Below are 23920 nucleotides of genomic sequence, written 5' to 3' on the forward strand. Positions count from 1 at the left end.
TCCTGACAACTGGGAATGATTGATGGTGGAAATCATCAATCTCTCATGAATACTTCAGTGAACACAATCATGTCTGAAACCCTGTACAGTGTTAGGCATCCTTTAGGCTTCATCTGTCCAGCTACTTTGGTTCATGAAACAGGATTTTCTCCTGCACTTGCATGCTACAAGTTAATTAAACAGTCTTCTAAGATATTTGGATGGTAGTGGAGGAGAAAGAAGAAATGTATTCCATTGACAGATGTTATTTCACCTTTGGATATAAAATATGGGGTAAAGCTAGCTGAAGGCATTCTTATATCTTGCTAAGTTGTATTATGACTTAGCTGTGAACAAGCACGTTCACACCCATTGATTCATCCTAAAGGTAAGTATGGCTTATAAACTATAGAATAAGCTATCCATGATATCTGTACATCTGAACCAAGCTTGTTGATATATATTTTTAATCCTGCGTGTATGGCATTTTTTAGAAATGAATAATAATTTGGGGAACACATAAAGCTGCAGAAGAAAAGCATAATGACACATAGTTCCAGACCAAAACAGCTTTGAATGAGGGCTGTTGAAAAAACTGATATTTTTCCATTTTTGACTCTCATATTCTGCTTGATTTCTATTTTCCTTCACTGTTTTTTTTCTTCCACATTAGCTTTGAGGAAGAAGAAAAAAAGGCTATGATGACACTCAGACAGATTACAAGACAGGCTGTAGAAACCACAGCCATTATTCTGAGGAAAATATGTTATATTGTACAATACTGTACAGGAGCTAACATTACGATACAATTTATCTTATTTTCATCTAAAAATGCTTGCTTACTTTGCTGTTCAAAGGTTTTACTTCCCTGCTATCATAAAAAAGTTGTTTTCTTTAATTAACCATCAGGTAACAGGGCCCATAATTATCACAACATCACATTTATAGACTGCTGCTTCAACTACCTTCCACACAGGGGAAATCGTAAGGGGCCTAAATACTCATGTTTAGAATTTAAAAGTTTGTTACAGTACAAACCCATACAAAAATACATTTAGCAGTAAAAATAGGGTTGTTTCATAGACAGAGTGTGAGAGAATTTATTTTGGTTTTTAAAAACAGCTTAATTGGTTGTCAATTTGATTCCTTCTGTGGTCTTTACTGCCTCAGCAGGCAGGAGCACAGCTAAACTTCACTGATAGAAATGATAGTTCTGTGTTGTTTCTAAGAAAATATGGGATTTGAATATAACTTAAAGGCACAATTATTTTTATATATGTTTTTTATTTTTAAATTTCTGTATGTTACATACATTTAAAGTCTAATGCTCTAATATCAGCTGACACAACAGGGCACTAAACTGGGCTTTGCCATCAAGCCTGGGGCTCTGATAGTATGGGTAAGCCTGTTTTGTATTGAGTTGATGAGTGTTCTCGGCTGCTGTTTTCTGCTTTTTTTTTAGAAGGATGCTATTTCTTTTATTTTTAATTTTGGTTATTTTTATTGTTTTTGCTCTGTTTTAATGGTTGGCTACCGGGAGTCATGTATATGAGATGGATAGGCTATAAATTAATTAAGTAAATCTGCATTTTATAATTCTTCTTTAAAGCAACTCCAGCACTTCCTGGCTAAATCTGAGCACAAAATACTTTTTGTGAAGGTTTGGGTTAATGTCTTCTTTTATATACTTTTCCCAATGGGGCTTTTTCAACCACAGACATGTTGCAAGATAGTTTGCTGCACAAAGCAAAGGACTGGATGGGGCCTCTCACCATTCTCTGTATAAAACCCAGTGAAATTTGCAAATGATTCTTTCTTAAGTACCGATAATGATTTGTCATCTTCTATTACAATTAAGAGCAGAATGTTCCCCAGAATTTTGCGTCCACTCCCTGTTCTTAAGCACCTGCTGCTTGAAGCATAGCCTCAGTTTTCTTCCTGGCAGGGAAAGAAATATAGACAGACAGAGGATGGCAATGACCTAAGAAAGAATGTCACTCAAAATTTTGGTCTGTCATAATTAATTAATAGCACGTTTACCTGGAATAAAATTCCACAGTTTTCACTGAAATTGAATTTCAAGCTATTTTAGATCTGTAGGTAAGAGTTTCTTTTCCAGAAATCCTTTATTTTATCCAAATGTATTTATTTAATAAAAGATGCATTAGGATTTTTTTTTATTTTGCAAACATAACTAATTCATATTTGCTTATTGTAATGTAGGGTGTAGTCACAACTCAAAAGTCTTTGTGGAAAATCATGTATTCTGAAGTGGCAATGAAATCCGAATGAAATCTTGGAATGCTTAATATTTGTTTAGACTAGAATAAATCAATAGCACAAAGAGAGGTTTGCATCCATTCAGGTGCATCCAGGATCCTTCCATTGAACACTGTTTTATTTATAGTTGTATACAGAGTCTCAAACAGAAATATAAACCGTCTTTTTTTTTAATCCCATTTATATCCCGCCCTTCTCTGAAGACTCAGGGCGGTTTACAATCTACAGCACAATGTGCTTAGCAATAGCCTTCATTCTATGTATATACCTGCTTATTAGGGCTTTCGCCCCCCCCCCAGCGGCATTTTTACAAAGTCAGCTTATTGCCCCCAACAATCTGGGTCCTCATTTTACCTACCTCGGAAGGATGGAAGGCTGAGTCAACCTTGAGCCTGGTGGGACTCAAACCTGCACTAATTGCAGGCAGCTGGTGTTACTTAAGGAGGCATCAGCCCACTGCTCCACCAAGGCTCTTTGTCAGTAGTGTGCTGTTCTTTAGACTTATGGAGATATATGGAAACCAGGGGCCAACTATTTTCATTCAATTCTCCCTTTTCCATCTTTGAATACAGAGAAACTTCCACAATACTATATCCCTATTAAAAATAGTTAAATAGTTAAATAGTTAAAACACTGTTTACAGGAAACATTACTGGTGCTTCTTTATTGTAAGCCTCTGTAGAGTTGGATTTTTGTAAGCAGCTGCTTCTCATGGCATTTGTTTTAGAAATTTTAGAATATGGTAGTCCTCAACTTACAACCACTTATTTAATGTCCATTCAAAGTTACAACGGCACTGCAAAAAGTGGCTTCTGACCATTTTTCATGCTTATGACTGTTGTTGCCTCCCTAGGGTCATGTGATTAAAATTCAGGCACTTGGCAACTGGCGTGTATTTACTATGGTGGCAGTGTCCTTGGGTCATGTGATCACCATTTATAACCTCCTCAGCTGGCTTCTGACAATGTGGAAAGCCAGATTTGCTTAATGATCATGTGATTTACTTAACAACTGCAGTGGTTCACTTAACAACTGTGGCCAAAATGGTCATAAAATGGGAGTAAACTCACTTAACAACTGCCTTGTTTAGCAACAGAAATTTTGGGCTCAACTACGGTTGTAAGTCCCATATTAAATTGCATATTCCAGAAAACTGGTTACATTTTTTAAAAAGTAGTCCTGCTCAATCTATTTGCCTTAGCCTTGTCTATTAATTAGATTTCCCCCCCTCTCTTTGGTATTTAGCCATATCATTTAACATTTGCCCTTTACTGGTGAATTTGCTGTAAACATGAGAATATTTTTGAAATGTTCTGAGGTTTGTGGTGCTATGAACTTGCCCCTGTGTGGTTTGCTGTTGAACATAAATCATTGCAGTTCCACAGGAACAAGGTTTTTTCCACAAGATTTCCTGACTGGAGAAAAAAGATTCATTCTTTTCTTTTCTGACCACAATGATTCCCTCCAGAGTTTTCACTGGGGCAAACAATACATACCCATTTGTAATATAACACTGTCTACATGTGGAAGCCAGTATTTTTATTTTCTGCTCATGCTTTTTGGAAGATTTTATTTCTCTATTCATCACTCTTCCTCCATAGGAAAAAAAAATCACCTCATTATTCAGTCAGATAAAGTAGTATTCCCCTCCAGAATTTGGCACTGTTCAGAATAAACTCTTTGTAGCCAATGACACAAAATCTGTTTCTTCTTTTAGTGGAAGGGCAAGCTTTGAATGATAGCTTTTAGAAATTATTATAGGGTAATACCGGATAATCTGTCTTCTTCAACATAAAACATGAAGGAAAAATAGATTCAAAAACTGTGTTAAACTGATATATTTAATAAAGTGTCTTTGCAGAAAAAAAAATGTCTTATTTGTAGGACAAGCAACTTGATCACGCTAACAACTTGATCACTCTTTTATTTGTAAAGGAAAGCTTAGAAACAGGATTTCAAAGTGTGAATATTTGGCTGACCTATGCCATTTGGAAGTATAATTGTATTCTCTAGGCTAGCCTTATGCATCACCATGCAACCTTCTAAATCAGTGTTCCTCAACCTTGTCCATTATGTGTGGACTTCAACTCCCAGAATTCCAAAGCCAGCATGATGACTGCAGAATTCTGGGAGTTGAAGTCCACACATCTTACAAATGAAGAAGAGTTTTGAAAACAGTAGGATAAAAATGGTTATTAGAATATGGCTACTATAACCAATAACAAAATAATGGCTATTTTTTTGTTTAGAATCTCTTACTGAATTAGAAGTAAAATAAAGTCAGAAGACTTTAAAACAAAAAGAAACAAAACTGTGAAATGTATTACTGTGCAAATTCTTGTTTGATAGACAGTCTCAAAGAACACCGTAGTATGCTGCATGGGCACTATGATGTCATCTTTCCAGAGCTGTAGCAATAAACATTTGGTAAACTTATGTGTGTTACAGTGTCTTTACTTTTAAAAATGTTCTGTCTTTTTACCATTGCTTTACTGAGTTCTGATGAATATAATTAGTGTAGTAGTTTGGTTTTTTTTTAAAGAAAACTTACTTTTCTTTTCTAGGTACTATGCGTCATTGTGCTTACAATTATCTTAGGGTGTATATTTGGACTGAAGCCTAGCTGTACAAGAGATGGTAAGTAAGAAAATTGCTAATAGAAAAATCAATATATGAGTTTTAAAAATATCTCCACTTCCACAGAGAATACATTCATAGTATTCCATGCTGGTCCTCTGTACATATGAGTAACAGTTTATCAGCTGAACCAGATCCAGAATAAGGTCATATTACTTCTTGACACACCTATACAAAAATAAGAAGTTACATATGAAGATATTCCAGGCATAAACAAAGTAATTTAGGCTATTGTTTTTCTCACTGGGCTTCCTCTGGTTTAACCTAAATATGCCAATTGTCAAAACTTTTCCATTAGGAACTCAGTACAATACAAATTATGAATGCTATTAGTAATATTTTTATCTGAACTACCATCAATTAATAATAAAAGTCTTCATTAATTAATCAAATGAGTTTCAGATCTCATGCAAATCACTGGTAAGTATGTTAGGATCACAACCGTCATTTTACAATTTTATGCATACTTCCTTGAAAGAAATCCTACAGCACCCAAGCAACGGGCATGGGATTATTTTGCAAATATGACTAAGTATACAGTCTTGAATGGGGCTAAGGAAGAGCTGTTGCTAAGCCAGCATCAAAGTTTTCCATGGAAATGGTTTTCCCCTTGTTTTTTTAATCTGGCAAAACTTATTTTAGTTTAGCTTCTTCCTCCCACAGTTCAGAAGGAATGAGAAAATGAAGCTGTACTTAACCCAAGGCTTCATTTAATCCTTTTTGGGAGAATGGGCAAGTTTAGATCTAATAGGTCAACGTGGCCTCCATTTGTTGAAGTTGAAATTTAGACAATGTGCATGCCTCCAATGCTGCTTCCACATCTATATTCAAAGACAGATTCAGTAGCATTTATATTATTTTAGACCGAGAAGGTCTGTTTTTTTGGTCAGGGGTTAACAAAAAGGGAGTTACTAAAAGGGGGATGCACGTGGATGCCAAACCATGTCAGATCCACCCTGAAATACAATGTTGTGTTCAATTTGTAACATTAAGTAAATATTAAAAAATTTCAGTGAAAACCTGCAAGGGTCGTTGCTATGAAAGAACATTTGGATCATGCCGCTGTGACAAGGAATGTATTGAACTTGGAAACTGCTGTTTAGATTTTCAGGAAGCTTGTACAGAACCTGGTAAGCATATTTTGTTTTATTTTATTGCATTTCATTTGATCGCAGCTCAGTTTTTCAAGGAGTTGTGCTTCTGGACTTCAATCACTAGTCCTATCTGTTTCAGTTGTGTATGTTTCATTTGTATATATTTCTATATGTTCCAATTGAAGAAATTCAGTCAGAACTGATTAATTGACTTGGAAATCCAGAATGGAAAGCCAAATTGAATTAATATTTTAAATCATATTTTGCATGATTTTTATATTCCTATTAGAGGGCATAATGGAGATAAGGGTTATAAGGGGAGAAATAGAGCTTTCTTAGCAGTTTCTTTTCTGGTAAATTCAATATTTAATACTTAATTCCTGCAGCACTGTCTCATTTCTCATCTTTTCTCATCCTGTCATCTTTCCTGCTATCTTCTTCTGTTGGTTTCTTATGATTTATCAATTGCTGTTTATTATGATCTATGACCTGTTACTTGCTGTTTGTACAGTATGTACGCTGTGAGCTTATGCACCGGAGACAAATTCCTTGTGTGTCCAATCACACTTGGCCAATAAAGAATTCTATAATTCTATTCTATGATTCTGCTTCATGACTGGCCTTACCCACCATGGCCATTATTTTCTGAAGGGGCCACTTCCACTCCATGGCAAACCATTTTGTGCCAGTGCCAGTGATATGCCCTCCAGATTCCAAATGCGCTGATCAGTCCAAAATGATTGGAAAGGTCTGTTTTAGATGTTTAGAACCTAAGAGTTCCAGGTCTCTACTGATGTTTAAAATAGTGCATGGATTGGTGAGTAGGAAGAAAAAAACATTAGGTAGGGATATGGGGAATTTAAATTGGTTGCATAACTTAAATGATGGCTCTAGGTCTGGTGACTTTACCCATGAGGTCCTTGCTCATTTAATTCCTTGAGTTCACAAGTACAAAAAGAAAAGTTCCCTTTTCTGTTTGTAGCAATTTGTTTGTAACAATTTGACATGCAATTCCATGTACAGTTTTTATCCAGCCCAGACATGTTTAATTTCAAATAGTATCTCTTTGTTACAGTTCAGATATGGACCTGCACCAAATTTAGATGTGGTGAGAAGAACCGGCCAGAGTATCATTGTTCTTGCTCTGATGATTGCATGAAAAATAATAATTGTTGCGTCAATTACTACTCTGTTTGCGAAGGTAAAACTTCCCGTTTCCTTCTTTCGTCCAAAAGCAGCAATGCACTGGGCTGTTTATTCTATCTTTTCAAGGATTTTGTGTTAGTTTCTAGGTCAAGAAGTATGATTTAAAAGACTGCTTTAAACATTTTTTTTTCTAAAGAAAGCACAGGCCAGGGTCTATTCAAGTGCAGAATCTATTGAAATTATTGGGATAGGTTGGTTACAGTGTGACGAAAGACTGGCTGATTTCAGTGGGAGCCTAGTTAACCGGGATCTCATTTTATGTGCTATAGCAAGCATTTGATTTTAAAACTAAAGGATAATGCTTTGCTGCTGATTCTATATATAGTAAGCATCTGCTCTGATAGTTCATATACACTAAGCATCTGACGGTTGCAGGATTTGGGTTTGGTCAGTCCACAAAAAGGAAGGATTAAGGGTGACATGACAGCACTATTCCAGTATTTGAGCGGCTGCCACAAAAAAAGAAGGGATCATTTTATTTTCCAAAGCACCAGAGGGCAGGACAAAAAACAATAGATGAAAACTAATCAAGAAGAGAAGCAACCTGGAATTAAGGAGAAACTTCCTAACAGTGAGAACAATTAACCAGTGGAACAGCTTGCCTCCAGAACTTGTGGGTGCTTCTCAAGGATGTGTGCATTCTCTGTGGGATATCAGTTTGTCATTTGACATTCATTCTAAGTCCAGAAATTATCCCAAGTCTTCAGTTCAAAGCTCCTTTAATCATGGGAACTGTTTAAATCATTCTCTCAGCCTTGACCTTCCCTTCTAAGGACATGGCAAGCTTCAGTGTGGTCAGCCATGCTCCTGTTCTTTCTTAGCAGGGGAGGGGGAAGAAGCATTTGAATAGACATCAGATGTGGAATTTAGGAAACGGGAGCTGAGTCCTTTCTGCTCTCGTGCTTGCTCTCTTGTAGCTCATCCTCCAGTTAGTTTTCGCATGTTCTGTCTCAGATCAGAACTGGACTGAGGAAAAGACAGTAGTTTGGCAGCATTTTTCCATCAGAGGATAGGTGGGTGGAGTAAATTTCAAAGACTACGCCTGTCTAGCTTTTCTGAACTAACAATTAACAGAGACGTCAGGAGCACCAATTTGCGATAACCATTTGAAAAATTATAGCTTTTTTCTTAAAAAAAAGAAAAAGGAAATACAAATGGCTACACCCAATGACTTTTTTTAAGTACAGATGTCATCTGTAACTATAGTGATATCAAAGCTGAGATCCAAGAATTACTTTATATCTGCAATGCCCAGTGAGTTGGTGATTTAAAAAAGAGTCAAAAATCTCATGATATATGTGAATTTAGTAGGTTAAGAAAATAAACGTAATATTTTCCCAACTACACAATTAATAAAGTATCAAATAAGTTTTACTCTTTTGAAGAACAAAATAATGTAATAAACTTATTTTTTTTTTTAAAAAACACACAAGGAAATACAAGTTGGCTTGAAGAGAAATGTGAAGACATAAGTGAAAACCAGTGTCCAGAAGGGTAAGGAAATTTCAGATGGATTTTGCAACTTTCTAAAAATCAGTGGAGAGAGGTATCAAAATGTCTCTCGCAGTAACCTTGATGAAAAATAGTTCATCCCAAAACTGAATCTTAAAAAATATATTTGTTTAAAAAATATGAATCACTGGTGGTCTTTACTTAATGACCGCTTGTTTGGCAACTGTTTGAATTTATGATGGTGCTGAACAAGTGGCATTTATAATCAGTCCTCAAAGGTTCTGGCTGACACAGCATCATGACACTCATATGATTGTAATCCAGGCACTTGGCAAATCAGCTCATAATTATGACATCGCAGAGTCCCTGTCAAGGCTGAATTGCTAAGATGCCTGCTAACTTCTATTGCTATTTAACTTGCCATACATGTGGTCACATGATTGCTCTTTGCTACTTTCATTGCCAGCTTCCCACAAGCAAAGACAATGGGCAAACCAGCAGGGTGTTGCAAACAGTGACCATGTGATCATGTCACACTTAAAAATGTCATATGATCCGCTTAACAATGGCATCCGGAAATGCCAGAATTGCTGTCATAAATGGTGCAGTCGCATGATGTTGGACTTTATGAACATGTTGCTTAGTGATGGAAATTCCAGTCCCAGTTGCCATGGTTAACAAACTCCCAGTTGCCATTGCCTGATTTACCTCTGTGTACGTATCTATATAAGCCCTATTTGTCTGTGCACAAATTCACATTATATTTTTCATCCCCATAATTGCTGCTACAGCTTCTTTCCTCACTGTCCACGTTTGTGGGGAAGATCTGGTGAAAGATATTTGCTCTACATAAAGAAACTTACTTCTTCCCTCTCAGGTAGAATTTTGTGTAGGTTGGCAAAGTCTATATTGCAGCTTTCCCAGCTTAGTGCTATACAAAATGTGGCTCTTATCTCCTATAGCTCCCATTGTTATGGCAGCTGAGCTTCAGGTTTTTAAGAGGGCATCAGGCTGAAGGCAGCTGATGTAAATGAATAGTGAGTTTTGATGTGGTTTTCCTTTCTTTTGCCACATGCTTATGGTCACATGGAGGAAGAGGCCTTTAACCTATAGCATGTAGGAAATAAATGAATAATTATAAGATGCTTACCTTAACTGTCCTAATGTTTCCAACTCAGATTTACAAAACCTCCAGTGTTGCTATTTTCTTTGGATGGATTCCGAGCTGAATATTTGCAAAAGTGGGGCAAACTTCTTCCTGTTATTAGCAAATTAAGTGAGTACCTATTCTTTCTGAACAATACCAAGCAGAGATAATAAGAAAAAAAAAGGGAATGAAGTGGTGTTTCCTTTCATATGACATGAAGCTCTTCATATTCTTTGTAAACTCCAAATAAGTCTTGGACATTTCATGGGGCAGCAGTGATTCAAGACCCAAGAATGAGCTTGCTGGAGTCCTGCTTGAATTCAGCAATTCTTTTTAAAACTCTTATAAGTGTGTAATGATTACATTTCCAGATATGGAAATTTTAATAGTCTAAAGAATGATTAATTATGAAGTGCATGAGCAATGGGATGCTAGAGAAAGAAGACTCTTGAATATATTCGAAAACTTTATTTTAGAGGGCTGACAGATGACAGAAGAACAATAAATATTTTCCATTTGTAAGTTAGTGATATGGTAATTCAGTCTAAGTTCCCTATTTGATACTTTTAGCAGTACCTAAAATATGTGACGACAGTGAGGATGATGGGCATTTTGCATTTCATTTGGAGCAGTGTAATAACATTTATTTTATTTGTGTAATGCGAAGGAACAGAAAATAAATACATTAAAAACAAGTGGGTCCCTCTATTTCAGAGGTGTCAAACTGCCGGCCCATGGGCCAGATGCGGCCCACCCAACTCTGGCAAGGGGAAAAAAGTTACAATACATTATGACATGTCACGTGACACGGCAAGTTTGACACTCCTGCTCTATTTGATTAGGCTCATATATCAGACTAAACTATAATGTAGTTTGATTTTGGCTTACCAAGATGCAAAACCTCAGTGCAGTTATGGTCTACAAAACCATAGTTTAGTATTACATGTGAACCAGGCCACTATGATTAGTTTAGCAAACCAATATATATGTATATATGTATATATGTATATATGCATATATGTATATATGTATATATGTATATATGTATATATATGTATATATGTTAAATATTTGTCAAGTCATCTGAATATGCCTTGCTAATTAACTCTTTCCTGTTTGGCCTAACTCAAGGCTATCCACAGGGTATAGTCACAATGTATGACAGCTCATTATTTGTGTAAATTTTTCAAATTGCTAATAAAGAATTTAAGGGAGGCTGAAATGATCATTTCAAACTTCTTATGTTCTCATCAGTCAGTCATACCCTTTTTACCTGGCTCAGGAAGTTAAAGCAACTGCCTAATATATAATCAGCCCAGGTTCGAATGAGTGTGTGTGGGTGTGGGTGTGTGTGAGAAACCTATGCGGGTCAAGAAGCAACAGTGAGAACTGGACACGGAACCACTGATTGGTTCAAAATTGGGAAAGGAGTCTGGCAAGGCTGTATATTGTCGCCTTGCCTGTTTAATTTATATGCAGAGCACATCAAGAGAAAGGCAGGGCTAGATGAATCAAAAGTTGGAATTAAGATTGGTGGGAGAAATATTAACAACCTAAGGTATGCAGATGATACCACTCTAATGGCAGAAAGTGAAGAGGAACTAAAGAGCCTCTTGTTGTGAGTGAAGAAGGAAAGTGCAAATATATATTAAAGACCTGAGGAAAAAAAGTTAAGTGTCAATATTTCTGTCTTTTATTGAAAATATTTTGTTTGTATATTCCGATTTTCCTGAGTTAACTGTTTGAAAAGTCCCAGTCAAACATGAAATTCATAGGACCCAATAATACATTTGTTATATATAGACTTTTTATGGTTCATTATTACAATATATCAAGAGTGTTACATGTTGTCAGGTTATTGCAGGAAATGATAAATTAATTCTTTAGAATATACAGTATTACAATACAGTAAAAAAGTTTTTTTTTATTTTTAACTGATAATGAAACAGAAGTCCAAAGAAATTAATATCTTTTTAGCTATTTTAGGCATGCTTTAAGCATTCAATAATATATGGGAATATGAATCTCTTTTCAATATTTCTATTATCCTTTTTAATTTCTCTGTCTTAACAGTAGCAAAATATTAATGTCAGAATGCCTAATCAAAGCTGACTTTCTTTAAGAGAACCATCGCTTCACAGGAAATCCAAGAAGTCTAATGAGTAATTAGCGTATTTATATGTATGTTAGGAAGAAATTCATAAAATTCTTCCTACAGGGAATAGCTAAAGCAACTTCCTAGATGAAATTGTGATTTTTCACTAGGCCAACCAAAACTGTCTCCAGCCTATTGAGGAAGGCTGTCTGAACTCTGTATGTGACCTAATTTGTATGAATAGATCCCTTCCTGATTCTTGCTGTATGCCACCATTCCTTAACAAAGACTATATTGATTGAGAATTCTGAATTTTCCAATTAGAGTGATTTATCTAATATGTACCAAGCCTATTTTAAAACTGAGGCAATTGTGTTTATTTCTTTACCCAGATTCAGTGCTGTTGGCATTTGGCAGTTTCAGAGCTGGTAAAAAGGATTCAGGGGTTGCCCGTGTATTATCTATTGCTGCTGCAAAAAACATACGGGAATTGCCATATTATTCTAACTCATTCTGAACATTTGATATGAAAAAGTGCATTATTTATAAACATGGAATTGTATTTTTTTCCCTTGACAGGAAAATGTGGGACATATACTCGCAGCCTAAGGCCAGTATATCCATCAAAAACATTTCCTAATCATTACAGCATTGCTACGGTAAGAGTAGGTTGAAGTTCTTGCTTTTTTTTATTAAAAAGTTTTAGAATACATTTTATCTTTAACAAACAACAAAACCAAAACAAAACAAAAAAAGAAAAGAAAAAGAAAAAAAACCCCAGCCCCCTTCCCTCCCACCCTCCCCAACCCTCCCCAACCCCACCCTCCCTTTCCCCTCCCCCCCCCACTTCCCAGAGCAGAATACAGGGTATAAAAATACTAACAATCATAATCTAGCTTACGCAAACAATCCTGAACTATATAGACTATCGAACTTTAACTCATATAGATAAACTCCAAACATATATATATATATATCATATCAATTATTCAAAAGCAAGATAATACTTTTCAATCTACCCAATAAAAACAATCACAAATAAAACAATTTATATCAATTGTCTAAAGCTGTTCTTCTTCCCAACTAAGCTTTAAATTCATATTATCCTGATATATTATACAAATTAAAATACCATAGATTACTTCCAAACTTAAATTTTTTTTATATAATCTCATCATTCTTATATTCTTATATTCTATTACCTACTCCAATATTGCCCATAAAAGTATTACAAATTAATTTCAATCACACATAAAACAATTTATATCAGTTTTATAAAACTATTCTTCTATCCAACTAAACTTTAACATACTAAAACCAAATTTATACAACCTTTCCTTCTCCTAATGTATTATACAACTTAAAATACCATACATTACCTTCCAGGCTTAAAACTTTCCATCCAAATAACAAAGCATAACCTACAGAATATCAATAAACACTACTACAAATCTTCCCAATTAAATTTTCATAATCATCTTAAAACTAAAGCAACACAAAATATTATATAATTATTTTATAAGGGTGAAAAATGAATCCCCAAATACTTAATCCTTCTAGCATCCTTATTACATTATTATCTCTTGCAATTATGCAGCTAAATCCTCAGGTTTGCTTCATTCTTCCAGAAGCAGCACACCTCTTCCAATTTCTGGCCTTCTCCCGTGGTGATGAAATTTGACCCACTCCTGTAGCTTTCACATCTGTCTGCGTTAACCCTTCAACATCTTGTGGATTCTCTCTGGAACGTTGAGGCTCTGTCACCTTTTTTCTTTGTAGACTCCAAAGACGATATGGGGACTGCTTTTAAAACATTACTATAAAAGTCACGTGCCTGAATCACCGTGGTAAGACAATGCCTCGTACCTTCATAAGTCACCACCATACCCTCTGGTATTTGTCATCTAAACTTAATATCACGTCGTCTCAATTCTTGTGTCAAAAAAGCAAATTCCTTCCTTTTTCTTAAAATTCTTGTAGGAATCTCTTTTAAAATCAAAACTTTTTGCTCATCCATTACAAAATCAATATTATATGAGGCCTGGATAACTTCATTTCTAATCTTTCTCTTTGTGAAATAAACCACCACATCTCTGGGTAATTTCCTTTGTCTTGCAATCCTCGAATTAACACGGAAGATTTTATCTATATCTTCCATTATTTCATCTGCTGGTCGCTCCAACACCCCTTCCAAAACCTCAGAAACCATTTTCGTCAAATTTTCCTTAGGATTTTCTTTTAGGCCTCTGATTCTCAAAGCAAACTCCATCTGAGAACACTGTGTCGAAATCAAATCATAATCCATTTTCTCTATCACATTTTCAGTTTCTGTCATTTTGGCTTCCATTCTAATATCATTTTGAACAAGATCTTCCACTTTTTCATCCAAAATCTCAATGCTTTTAGCCAAATTTAACATTACAGATGTGATGTCTGCTCTCATTTCTGCTAATTTCTCTGTAAACTTCTCCTCCAACTTTTTCTCCATTATCTCAACAAATTGTTGCATTTGCTTTTCCATAGTTTCTTGGAGCAAACTCTGCAAATCTTTTACTGTAAAAGCTGATACAGATTCAGATGCAGAGGACAATAAAGTTTTCACCGAAGACTGCTGCCTCAGGGCAGGAACTTTAGAAGATATAGCCGCCATTTACACCCTCTATTGTTAACTACGCACTTTCACATGCAGATTCAACAGAGTCCATTGAGTTAAAGATCAAAACATCATCTTCACCAAAATCTCCTGCATCGCTCTGCCTGCGTCCTTGTTCTCATAAGCTCTTCCTTGCTAGCAGGGATGGTTGCGAACGCCCTGTTCTGCTCCAAAAAACCCGGAGCAGAGACGCCTCGCAGTCCGGAGCATGCCCAGGCTTCGGGGGGGCTCAATCCTTCTGCCACCAAAACTCTAAGTTCTGGCGGCCCCGGAGAGCTCTACCCCTACCTGGACGCTCACCCCCTCCTCTTCTCCCGAGGTGGGGGCTTCCAAGCCGCCGAACAGCGGATCGGCGCTGTTTTCGGCGGCTCTACGGAACCGCGAGGCTGACAGCCAAGAAATGGCTGCCTCTGGCGTCGCCTTGCCATCTGGAAGCCCGAAGTTCTTGCTTTTCACATTCCATACTCTCTTCAAAGGAGAGTACCAGAGTTTTAAAAATCCCATTTCATTATATTAGGAGAAATAACCAAGGAGTGAGTTCCTCCCACTCCTTAATTCCATGTTTCCAGTGTAGATACCATAATGTCCCAATATTTGTTTGCCTGATGTGTTCTTTGTGTTCTTTGTGCCTGTTTTCACTCTAAATCCAATATTGTCATTTAGCCTTAACGCTTTAACTTCTTTTGAGTCTTGCACATGAAATAAAGAGTGCCTAGAAACTTTCCAAACTGTGGAATAATGAGAAAGGTTTAGCAAAGACATGTAAAGTTTCTTTTAGCAAACTTTAGTTTGAAATCCACTATTGTAATAATAAGCTGGAGGAATCAAACCTGATGGATCTCCAAGTGTTACTGTCTCCTACGGTCTCCAACTCTTGATATGTCATCATTGTTGATGCATATTAATTAATTACTTCCAGGGTCTGTACCCAGAATCCCATGGTCTAGTGGATAACAAAATGTATGATCCAGAGAGAAATGCTACTTTCACACTCAAAAATGCCGAGAAGTTTAATCGACAGTGGTACCAAGGACAGCCAGTAAGTATCAATTCTGAGTATAATGTTATTAATTATTAAAAGATACTAAATGCATTCCACATTCTATTATATTGTAACTTCTGTAAGGACCCATCTCATAATAGCTCACCTGATAAAATACCTGGGAAGCACCAATTTCTTTTATGTGCAATTGCTGTTATCGAATCAGTCCAACGTGTCTCTTTGAATGTTGCTAAATGTTGTTATACTGTCTGCAAAATTAGGCAGACTTTGACCATCCACTGACAACCCACCACCAATTGTTAAATATTATCTCATATTTTTTTCTTTTCTTTTCTTCTCCTTCTCCTTTTATCTTTTCTTTTCTTTTTTCTTTTTTAATGCTTCTTATAGTCTCTTTTGAATGGTGTATAACCTATGTGCCTGTTGATGCTGATTTGTCTAAATGCCAAATTTCCAGGAGTTCCCTAACATTTTTGGATTTAGTTTAGTTTATTTAGGATGCTCACAATTTCCCTGTTGATGGGTTAAGTCTGTCAATATGCTGTGAAATTAAGGAGCTTTCATTGTGTTGTCTGATTGGTGTTCATGGGTGCACTCTGCTATCCTTCTGCCTGCTTGTTTTACAAGAGAAAATCATTGTGTAATTTTATTACATGGAGAAGCAATGTGAACTGCCTAGGACTAACTATGAGAAATGAGAGAAAGAGAGAGTTAAAGATAAAACCAAGGCTATTTGCCTGTTCCACAGAGAAATGGTAACATAATAATGATAAAGATAGCAAGTGCAGAAAAAGGGAGGTTGAAAGAAAAAAAGAGCTATTCAGTAATTTATACCTCAGGTGGGACGTGCCCTTGAGGAAGTTTCACTTTTGCTGGAAGAAAGAAGTCGCAGAATTGTTTCTCTAATTTCTGCTTCTATTGATGCTCCCGCTATGGAAAGTTTGAGATATCTGGAGGAAAAAAGAACTGACTCATTTGGGGATGGAGAGGAATTGAAAAATCATGACGGCCTGTTTTGTCTTGTGGGAAGCATTTGCTGGGCTTAGATTTGTTCTAACCATAGAAAGTAGCACTCCATTTAGTTAAGTCTAGATTTCATTTCAAATCACAATGTTTAATCATGTTAGCATAAATAGCAGTGTTCCAATATCTCAGGAGCTGCCACAAAGAAGAAGGAGTCAAGCTATTCTCCAAAGCGCCTGAAGGTAGGACAAGAAGCAACGGATGGAAACTAATCAAGGAGAGAAGCAACCTAGAACTAAGGAGAAACTTCCTGACAGTTACAACAATTAACCAGTGGAACAACTTGCTTCCAGAAGTGGTGAATGGTCCAACACTGGAAGTTTTTAAGAAGAGACTGGACAGCCATTTGTCTGAAATGGTATAGGGTTTCCTGCCTGAGCAGGGGCTGGACTAGATGACCTCCAAGGTCCCTTCCAACAACAACTTCTTCTTCTTCTTCTTCTTCTTCTTCTTCTTCTTCTTCTTCTTCTTCTTCTTCTTCTTCTTCTTCTTCTTCTTCTTCTTCTTCTTCTTATTATTATTATTATTATTATTATTATTATTATTATTATTATTATTGAATGTGATCAGAGAAAATGGAGTTGCAGGATTAATGAGCAGAAATTGGTAGAGTGAGTTTCATCCACATTGGACTTAGAATTGAAAAATGGGGACCGGACTAATAACAGATTCATCTGTTGTTCTTCCCTTCCAAGGAAACATAGAAAAGAAATTATCAGAAGATATTAGCCTAAGCTGTGATTATTGTGGAGACTTTTCCAGTGCAGCAATGATGCAATAGGCATAAATGCCCTTGGGGATGTAGGGTTGGGACAGTCTTTTTTTTTGTTTTTCATTTGAAAAATGGAAGACAGTAACGTGTTTGACATGGGGTACTTAGATATATGAAAGACACTAGGCAGCACAATCATTTACTGGAGTTCAAATAAACTACATAGTTAAGATCAGAAATTCAGACCATAAAAGGGGGGAAAAGCTGCAGTTCATTTTATGGTGTATGCTGCATTGATTCCATAGATCTGTACAAATTTTATCTACAGAATTATAAATACAATAGATGAAATATTTATAACCTGATGTCTCACGGTGCCCTATATTATATCTCCAGTAAGGGAAGCTGAGAGAATTTCAGGTAGTGGGTATTTTCCCTTTTTCCTTCTTTTACTGATTTGTGTAATACAAGGCTTTCATAGGCAAAAAGCAGGTTTTCCTTTCAGTGGTGCTGATTGTTTTGATGAAAGGTTTTGAAACATGAAAGTTTTTTTCTCTTGCTATCTCATCTGTTCTGCTAACATCGAATGTTATTGCTTGACAAGAGATGAAGAAGTAGCTATTTCATACGTCAAACTTGTGTATTGCTTTAAGACTTGTGTATTGCTTTAGTTTAAGGTTAGGAGGGGGGATGAGTAGGATTGCACCTTTCAAGGCCATCTCTCTCTAAGAAGATAAGGCCTCGGGCGGCTTTTCTCAGGGAAGGGAAACTGATTCTTTAAATTAATTGGAGAATATGATTAATGACAAAAATAGAAAGGTGTTTTAATATATTGTGCAAGGGGCGGAGATTTCAGATTCCAGCTTCCTTCGAGCAAGCATTTGCCGGTGTATTAGGCTAATAAAGGACTTTTAAGGTAAACAATGCCTCAGAGTCACTTGAAAAGCCCATACGTCAAACTTGACAGCTCTCCCTGCTTTTTACTCCTCAACTGTCTTTGTGTAATAGGCCACACTTGCAGTTTGGTTCATTGTGTCATAGTCCTTTGGTGTGTTTTTATTCTCAGGATACTGAAAACATGCACAAATGACTAATTTTATTTTACTTTTTTTTAAATTTTTTTTTATTGTATTTGTATCCTGTCTTCATTATTTTTATAAATAAGCCAAGGAGGAGAATGCACACAATGCTCCTTCCTCCTCCTATTTTCCCCACAACAACCCTTGTCATGGACTAGGAGAGGGTGTCTGGTTCAAAGTCATCCAGCCAGTTTTCATGCCTAAGGCGGGACTAGAATTCACAGGTTTCTAGGCCAGCACCACAACCTAGAGCAGGGGTAGGCAACCTTGGCTCTTTTATGACTTGTGGACTTCAACTCCCAGAATTCCTGAGCCAGCCACACTGAGGGGAAAGGAAGAGGTTTCCATGCTGAGCCACGCTGGCTCAGGAATTCTGGGAGTTTTTTTTATTCCATTTATATCCCGCCCTAAGGTAAATAGGAAGGAAGAGGAGGAGACAAACGATTGGATGGGAGTAGAGAAATGTGGCAAGGGCATTAAGGATTCTGCAAACTACTGTGGATTGACAGATATATTGGTGATGTCTGGCCAGATAGCTGCTGTAGGAGAAGGAGGCCATCTTAAATTTATAGTGGATTAATTTGCCAAGCTCTTTTGAAACAGAACAAAGAAAGGAGGAAAGAACATTTCCCCCCCAAAGCTTTATTAAATTTCCAAAAATATACAAAATACACAAAAAAGCCAAAAAAAAGGAGTTGGGAAAAGTGGTAAAAAAACAACTAGGGAGTGCATGAAACAGCAACTATAATAAAAAGCTGTAAAAAAAGGAATGTATAACTTTCTTCCATACAGATAAAAACATATAAATTAATGACACTTTGAACTAGAATGCACCCTACTAAACAATACCTCAGTCATCATAAACATATCTAACCATCAAAACCCAAGTTAAAATCTCATTTGTTAAAAAAAAATTCAACAGTGATTACCAAGTAGAAACAAAGCTAGATCTTTCTTTAATCAAAGCAATCAATTTCACCATGTTCTGCCAACTCCATTAATTTCACCATCTATTTATTTTTGAAAAAGGAATTGTGGCTTTCAAGAGACAAGTCCGAAATGAAACCCTTCTTTGTAAATACAAGATCAAGAGTGCGCAATGCAACACCATGTAGCGTAGAAAAGACTTGATCAGACAAATGTTGAAATATTCAGTTATTCTTGCAGATTATATGAATAAATAAAGCATTTATGTATAGTTAGAAGAAATAGGTTAGCAGATCTCGTGAAAGACTCCGCAGAGGTACTATCATAAATAGACGTAGCTTTTCATCTTCTTATGAATGGCCTTGGAAAATAAATCGCTATAAACATAAGCAATCAATGAAAGATTTTGTAAGAGAAGAATGGCATGAGATTAGGGACAAATATATTCTTTTTGATGACAACATAGAAGTGTAAGGTGAGGGGGTGGAGAATGGCAAGCGAAAATCCATGGAATTCTTTTAAAGCAGCAAATTATTCTCTAAATACTGTTCCAAAAACAACAGAAATAATTCATGAATAACAAGTGGGTTTTTCTTAATCTTTTTATACAGATTTGGCTGACTGCAATGTATCAGGGACTAAAATCTGCTTCATTTTTCTGGCCTGGTTCAGATGTTGACGTCAACGGAAGTTTTCCAAACTTGTACAAATTATACAATAGGTGAGAACTTGTGAATGGAAGAACATCATGAACAAAGTCCTAAAAAGCTAAAACCTTTTAAGTGTGGCAGGATTTTTTTTTTTGGAATAGTTTTCCTCTTTTAAAAGCTCTTGCTGTGGTGCAACCTCCCTGCCCTTCTGCTGCTGTTTTAAATATTATCAACCACTTAGGTTTAATTGGTTGATAAGGTTGAGAACCTTCTTCAAAGAAAATCTGTGGGTAAATTTTAAGCACATAATACCATATATACTTGAGTATAAGCCGACTCGAGTATAAGCCGAGACCCCCAATTTCACCCCCAAAAACTGGAAAAAGTTATTGACTCGAGTATAAGCCGATCCGCCGTTCTGCAAGCCGCTGCCACCAGCAGAGGCTCGATCCGCCATTTTGCAAGCCTGAATACACAGGAATACCCTGTGTGGCCGCGGCTGTCGGGGAAGCCCTGGCTGTCCGCTTCCTCGCTCCACGCTGCCATTCGGGGCCCGCGCGTTCCCCGGGCAAATCGCGGCGCCCAGCAGGCGAGGAAACACACCCGCTCCAGTCGCCCCCCCTTCCGTCAGGAGACGCGAAGCAAGTGACCGCCCGGAGCTTACCGAGGACTTGCGCGCGGCCGAGGCTTCGGTGCTTCCAGGATCGCGCGCACCTCTCCCAAGCCGCCGCCGTCTGGAGACCTGCCAAAGTTTGGGGAGGTTTGGGGAGGTGCGCGCGCACCTCCCCAAACCTCCCCAAACGTCGGCAGGTCTCCGGACCTCCGCGCCCTGCCTGCCTGCTTCTTTCCACAGCGGAAAGAAGCAGGCAGGCAGGGCGCGGAGGAACGGAGACCTGCTGACGTTTGGGGAGGTTTGGGGAGGCGCCCAAACCTCCCCAAATGTCGGCAGGAGGAACGGAGACCTGCCGATGTTTGGGGAGGTTTGGGGAGGCGCCCAAACCTCCCCAAACGTCGGCAGGTCTGCGCGGAGGAACGGAGACCTGCCGACGTTTGGGGAGGTTTGGGGAGGCGCCCAAACCTCCCCAAACGTCGGCAGGAGGAACGGAGACCTGCCGACGTTTGGGGAGGTTTGGGGAGGCGCCCAAACCTCCCCAAACGTCGGCAGGTCTGCGCGGAGGAACGGAGACCTGCCGACGTTTGGGGAGGCGCCCAAACCTCCCCAAACGTCGGCAGGAGGAACGGAGACCTGCCGACGTTTGGGGAGGTTTGGGGAGGCGCCCAAACCTCCCCAAACGTCGGCAGGTCTGCGCGGAGGAACGGAGACCTGCCGACGTTTGGGGAGGTTTGGGGAGGCGCCCAAACCTCCCCAAACGTCGGCAGGAGGAACGGAGACCTGCCGACGTTTGGGGAGGTTTGGGGAGGCGCCCAAACCTCCCCAAACATCGGCAGGAGGAACGGAGACCTGCCGACGTTTGGGGAGGTTTGGGGAGGCACCCAAACCTCCCCAAACGTCGGCAGGTCTGCGCGGAGGAACGGAGACCTGCCGACGTTTGGGGAGGTTTGGGGAGGCGCCCAAACCTCCCCAAACATCGGCAGGAGGAACGGAGACCTGCCGACGTTTGGGGAGGTTTGGGGAGGCGCCCAAACCTCCCCAAACGTCGGCAGGTCTGCGCGGAGGAACGGAGACCTGCCGACGTTTGGGGAGGCGCCCAAACCTCCCCAAACGTCAGCAGGAGGAACGGAGACCTGCCGACGTTTGGGGAGGTTTGGGGAGGCGCCCAAACCTCCCCAAACGTCGGCAGGTCTGCGCGGAGGAACGGAGACCTGCCGACGTTTGGGGAGGTTTGGGGAGGCGCCCAAACCTCCCCAAACGTCGGCAGGAGGAACGGAGACCTGCCGACGTTTGGGGAGGTTTGGGGAGGCGCCCAAACCTCCCCAAACGTCGGCAGGTCTGCGCGGAGGAACGGAGACCTGCCGACGTTTGGGGAGATTTGGGGAGGCGCCCAAACCTCCCCAAACGTTGGCAGGTCTGCGCGGAGGAACGGAGACCTGCCGACGTTTGGGGAGGTTTGGGGAGGCGCCCAAACCTCCCCAAACGTCGGCAGGAGGAACGGAGACCTGCCGACGTTTGGGGAGGTTTGGGGAGGCGCCCAAACCTCCCCAAACATCGGCAGGAGGAACGGAGACCTGCCGACGTTTGGGGAGGTTTGGGGAGGCACCCAAACCTCCCCAAACGTCGGCAGGTCTGCGCGGAGGAACGGAGACCTGCCGACGTTTGGGGAGGTTTGGGGAGGCGCCCAAACCTCCACAAACGTCGGCAGGAGGAACGGAGACCTGCCGACGTTTGGGGAGGTTTGGGGAGGCGCCCAAACCTCCACAAACGTCGGCAGGTCTGCGCGGAGGAACGGAGACCTGCCGACGTTTGGGGAGGTTTGGGGAGGCGCCCAAACCTCCCCAAACGTCGGCAGGAGGAACGGAGACCTGCCGACGTTTGGGGAGGTTTGGGGAGGCGCCCAAACCTCCCCAAACGTCGGCAGGTCTCCGTTCCTCCGCGGCCTGCCTGCCTGCTTCTTTCCGCTGCGGAAAGAAGCAGGCAGGCAAGGCGCGGAGGTCCGGAGACCTGCCGACGTTTGGGGAGGTTTGGGGAGGTGCGCGCGCACCTCCCCAAACCTCCCCAAACGTCGGCAGGTCTCCGGATGGCGGTGGCTTGGGAGAGGTGCGCGTGATCCCGGAAGCACCAAAGCCTCGGCCGCGCACAAGTCCTCGGTAAGTTTTTTTGTTGACTGGAGTATAAGCCGAAGTGGAATTTTTCAGCCCAAAAAGTGGGCTGAAAAATTCGGCTTATACTCAAGTATATACGGTAAATCCTCCAGTAGATGCTCTAAGTCATTAGCATATCATTTAATTTTGTATTATCTTATGGATTCCATTTATTTAATTGTTCTGTTGGGAACCCCTACATTCTATGGGATTGCATGTTTAGTTGATTTTGTTATTATGCTGATTTTAAGTTGCTTGTTTATTAAAAATTACTTTGTGATGCATTTGCTGTTTTTTGTATAAAGATTTGAAGATTAGTATTGATGACATTCTGAGAAGTTAATTAGCTTTCAATATTTTTTTCGTTATACAACTTGCTGAAAGGCTCTGTAAGAATTCTGAATTTGTAATTCTTTCCAAATGTCCTTCTTACATATAGTTTGAGAGGTTTTTTCATAGGTGGTAGGGGAGAGACAGAAGGGGATTAGCTTTATAGTGCGTTGATTGATTGATTATTTTCAACCACACAGATAAATTTTCTCCTTGATCTGTCCCTAACCTGGTCTTTCAGGTCTTCTGATATTATACCCATTGCCACTGTAACTGAGTCTATCTACATTGCGCAAAAAAGACAAGTTTTATTGATTCCAGATGTTCCATTAAACAAGGACATACTTCTTAGGGCTTATGAAGTTATTTTAACCTCATTAATAGTTTCACTAGAATTAACATTGTATTGGCTTGTAAAGCTACACAGCATCCACACAGGGTTGATGTAATTATAGAATTTCTAGAATTATATCTGTGTGCTTGTCCTAAATATGCATTTCCAAGCACAAGACTCTGAAAATGCTAGGCAGATATTCCTGCACTTAAATAGCCCCACTTGTTTTAGAAAATTTTGATGTTTAAAATATTCTGAATATTTTCATAATAATCCAATTAGTTTTCAAAGATATACATGAAAATATTTCTTATAATAAAAATAGTAGGCAGAAAGCCTTAATTAGCTAATCATGTTATGGCAAATATCTTTTTACTCTTTTCTGAATGATAGGCTTATTTCAAACCAATCATCACTTATTCTTTTCTGCATCTCTTAGATCAGAGGTCTTCAGATTTGGCCCTTTTATGATTTGTGGACTTCAACTCCCAGAATTCCTCAGCTAGGCATGCTGAGTTGAAGTCCACAAGTCATAAAAGGGCCAAGTTTGAAGACCCCT

General features: G+C 39.0%; 1 protein-coding gene across 1 annotated transcript in view; it reads left to right on the forward strand.

The window, feature by feature from the left end:
* ENPP1 (ectonucleotide pyrophosphatase/phosphodiesterase 1) overlaps positions 1-23920 on the forward strand; it is a 54747-nt gene that overhangs the window by 4532 nt on the left and 26295 nt on the right. The window contains exons 2-9 of the mRNA XM_083379937.1: positions 4824-4896; positions 5910-6026; positions 7066-7191; positions 8630-8690; positions 9827-9924; positions 12470-12549; positions 15463-15582; positions 19899-20008. Coding sequence (XP_083236063.1) covers positions 4824-4896; positions 5910-6026; positions 7066-7191; positions 8630-8690; positions 9827-9924; positions 12470-12549; positions 15463-15582; positions 19899-20008 — 785 coding nt within the window. The remainder of the gene's footprint in view (positions 1-4823; positions 4897-5909; positions 6027-7065; positions 7192-8629; positions 8691-9826; positions 9925-12469; positions 12550-15462; positions 15583-19898; positions 20009-23920) is intronic.

This window comes from Vipera ursinii (genome assembly GCF_947247035.1).
Source record: "Vipera ursinii genome assembly, chromosome: 1".
NCBI classification, from domain to species: Eukaryota; Metazoa; Chordata; class Lepidosauria; order Squamata; family Viperidae; genus Vipera; species Vipera ursinii.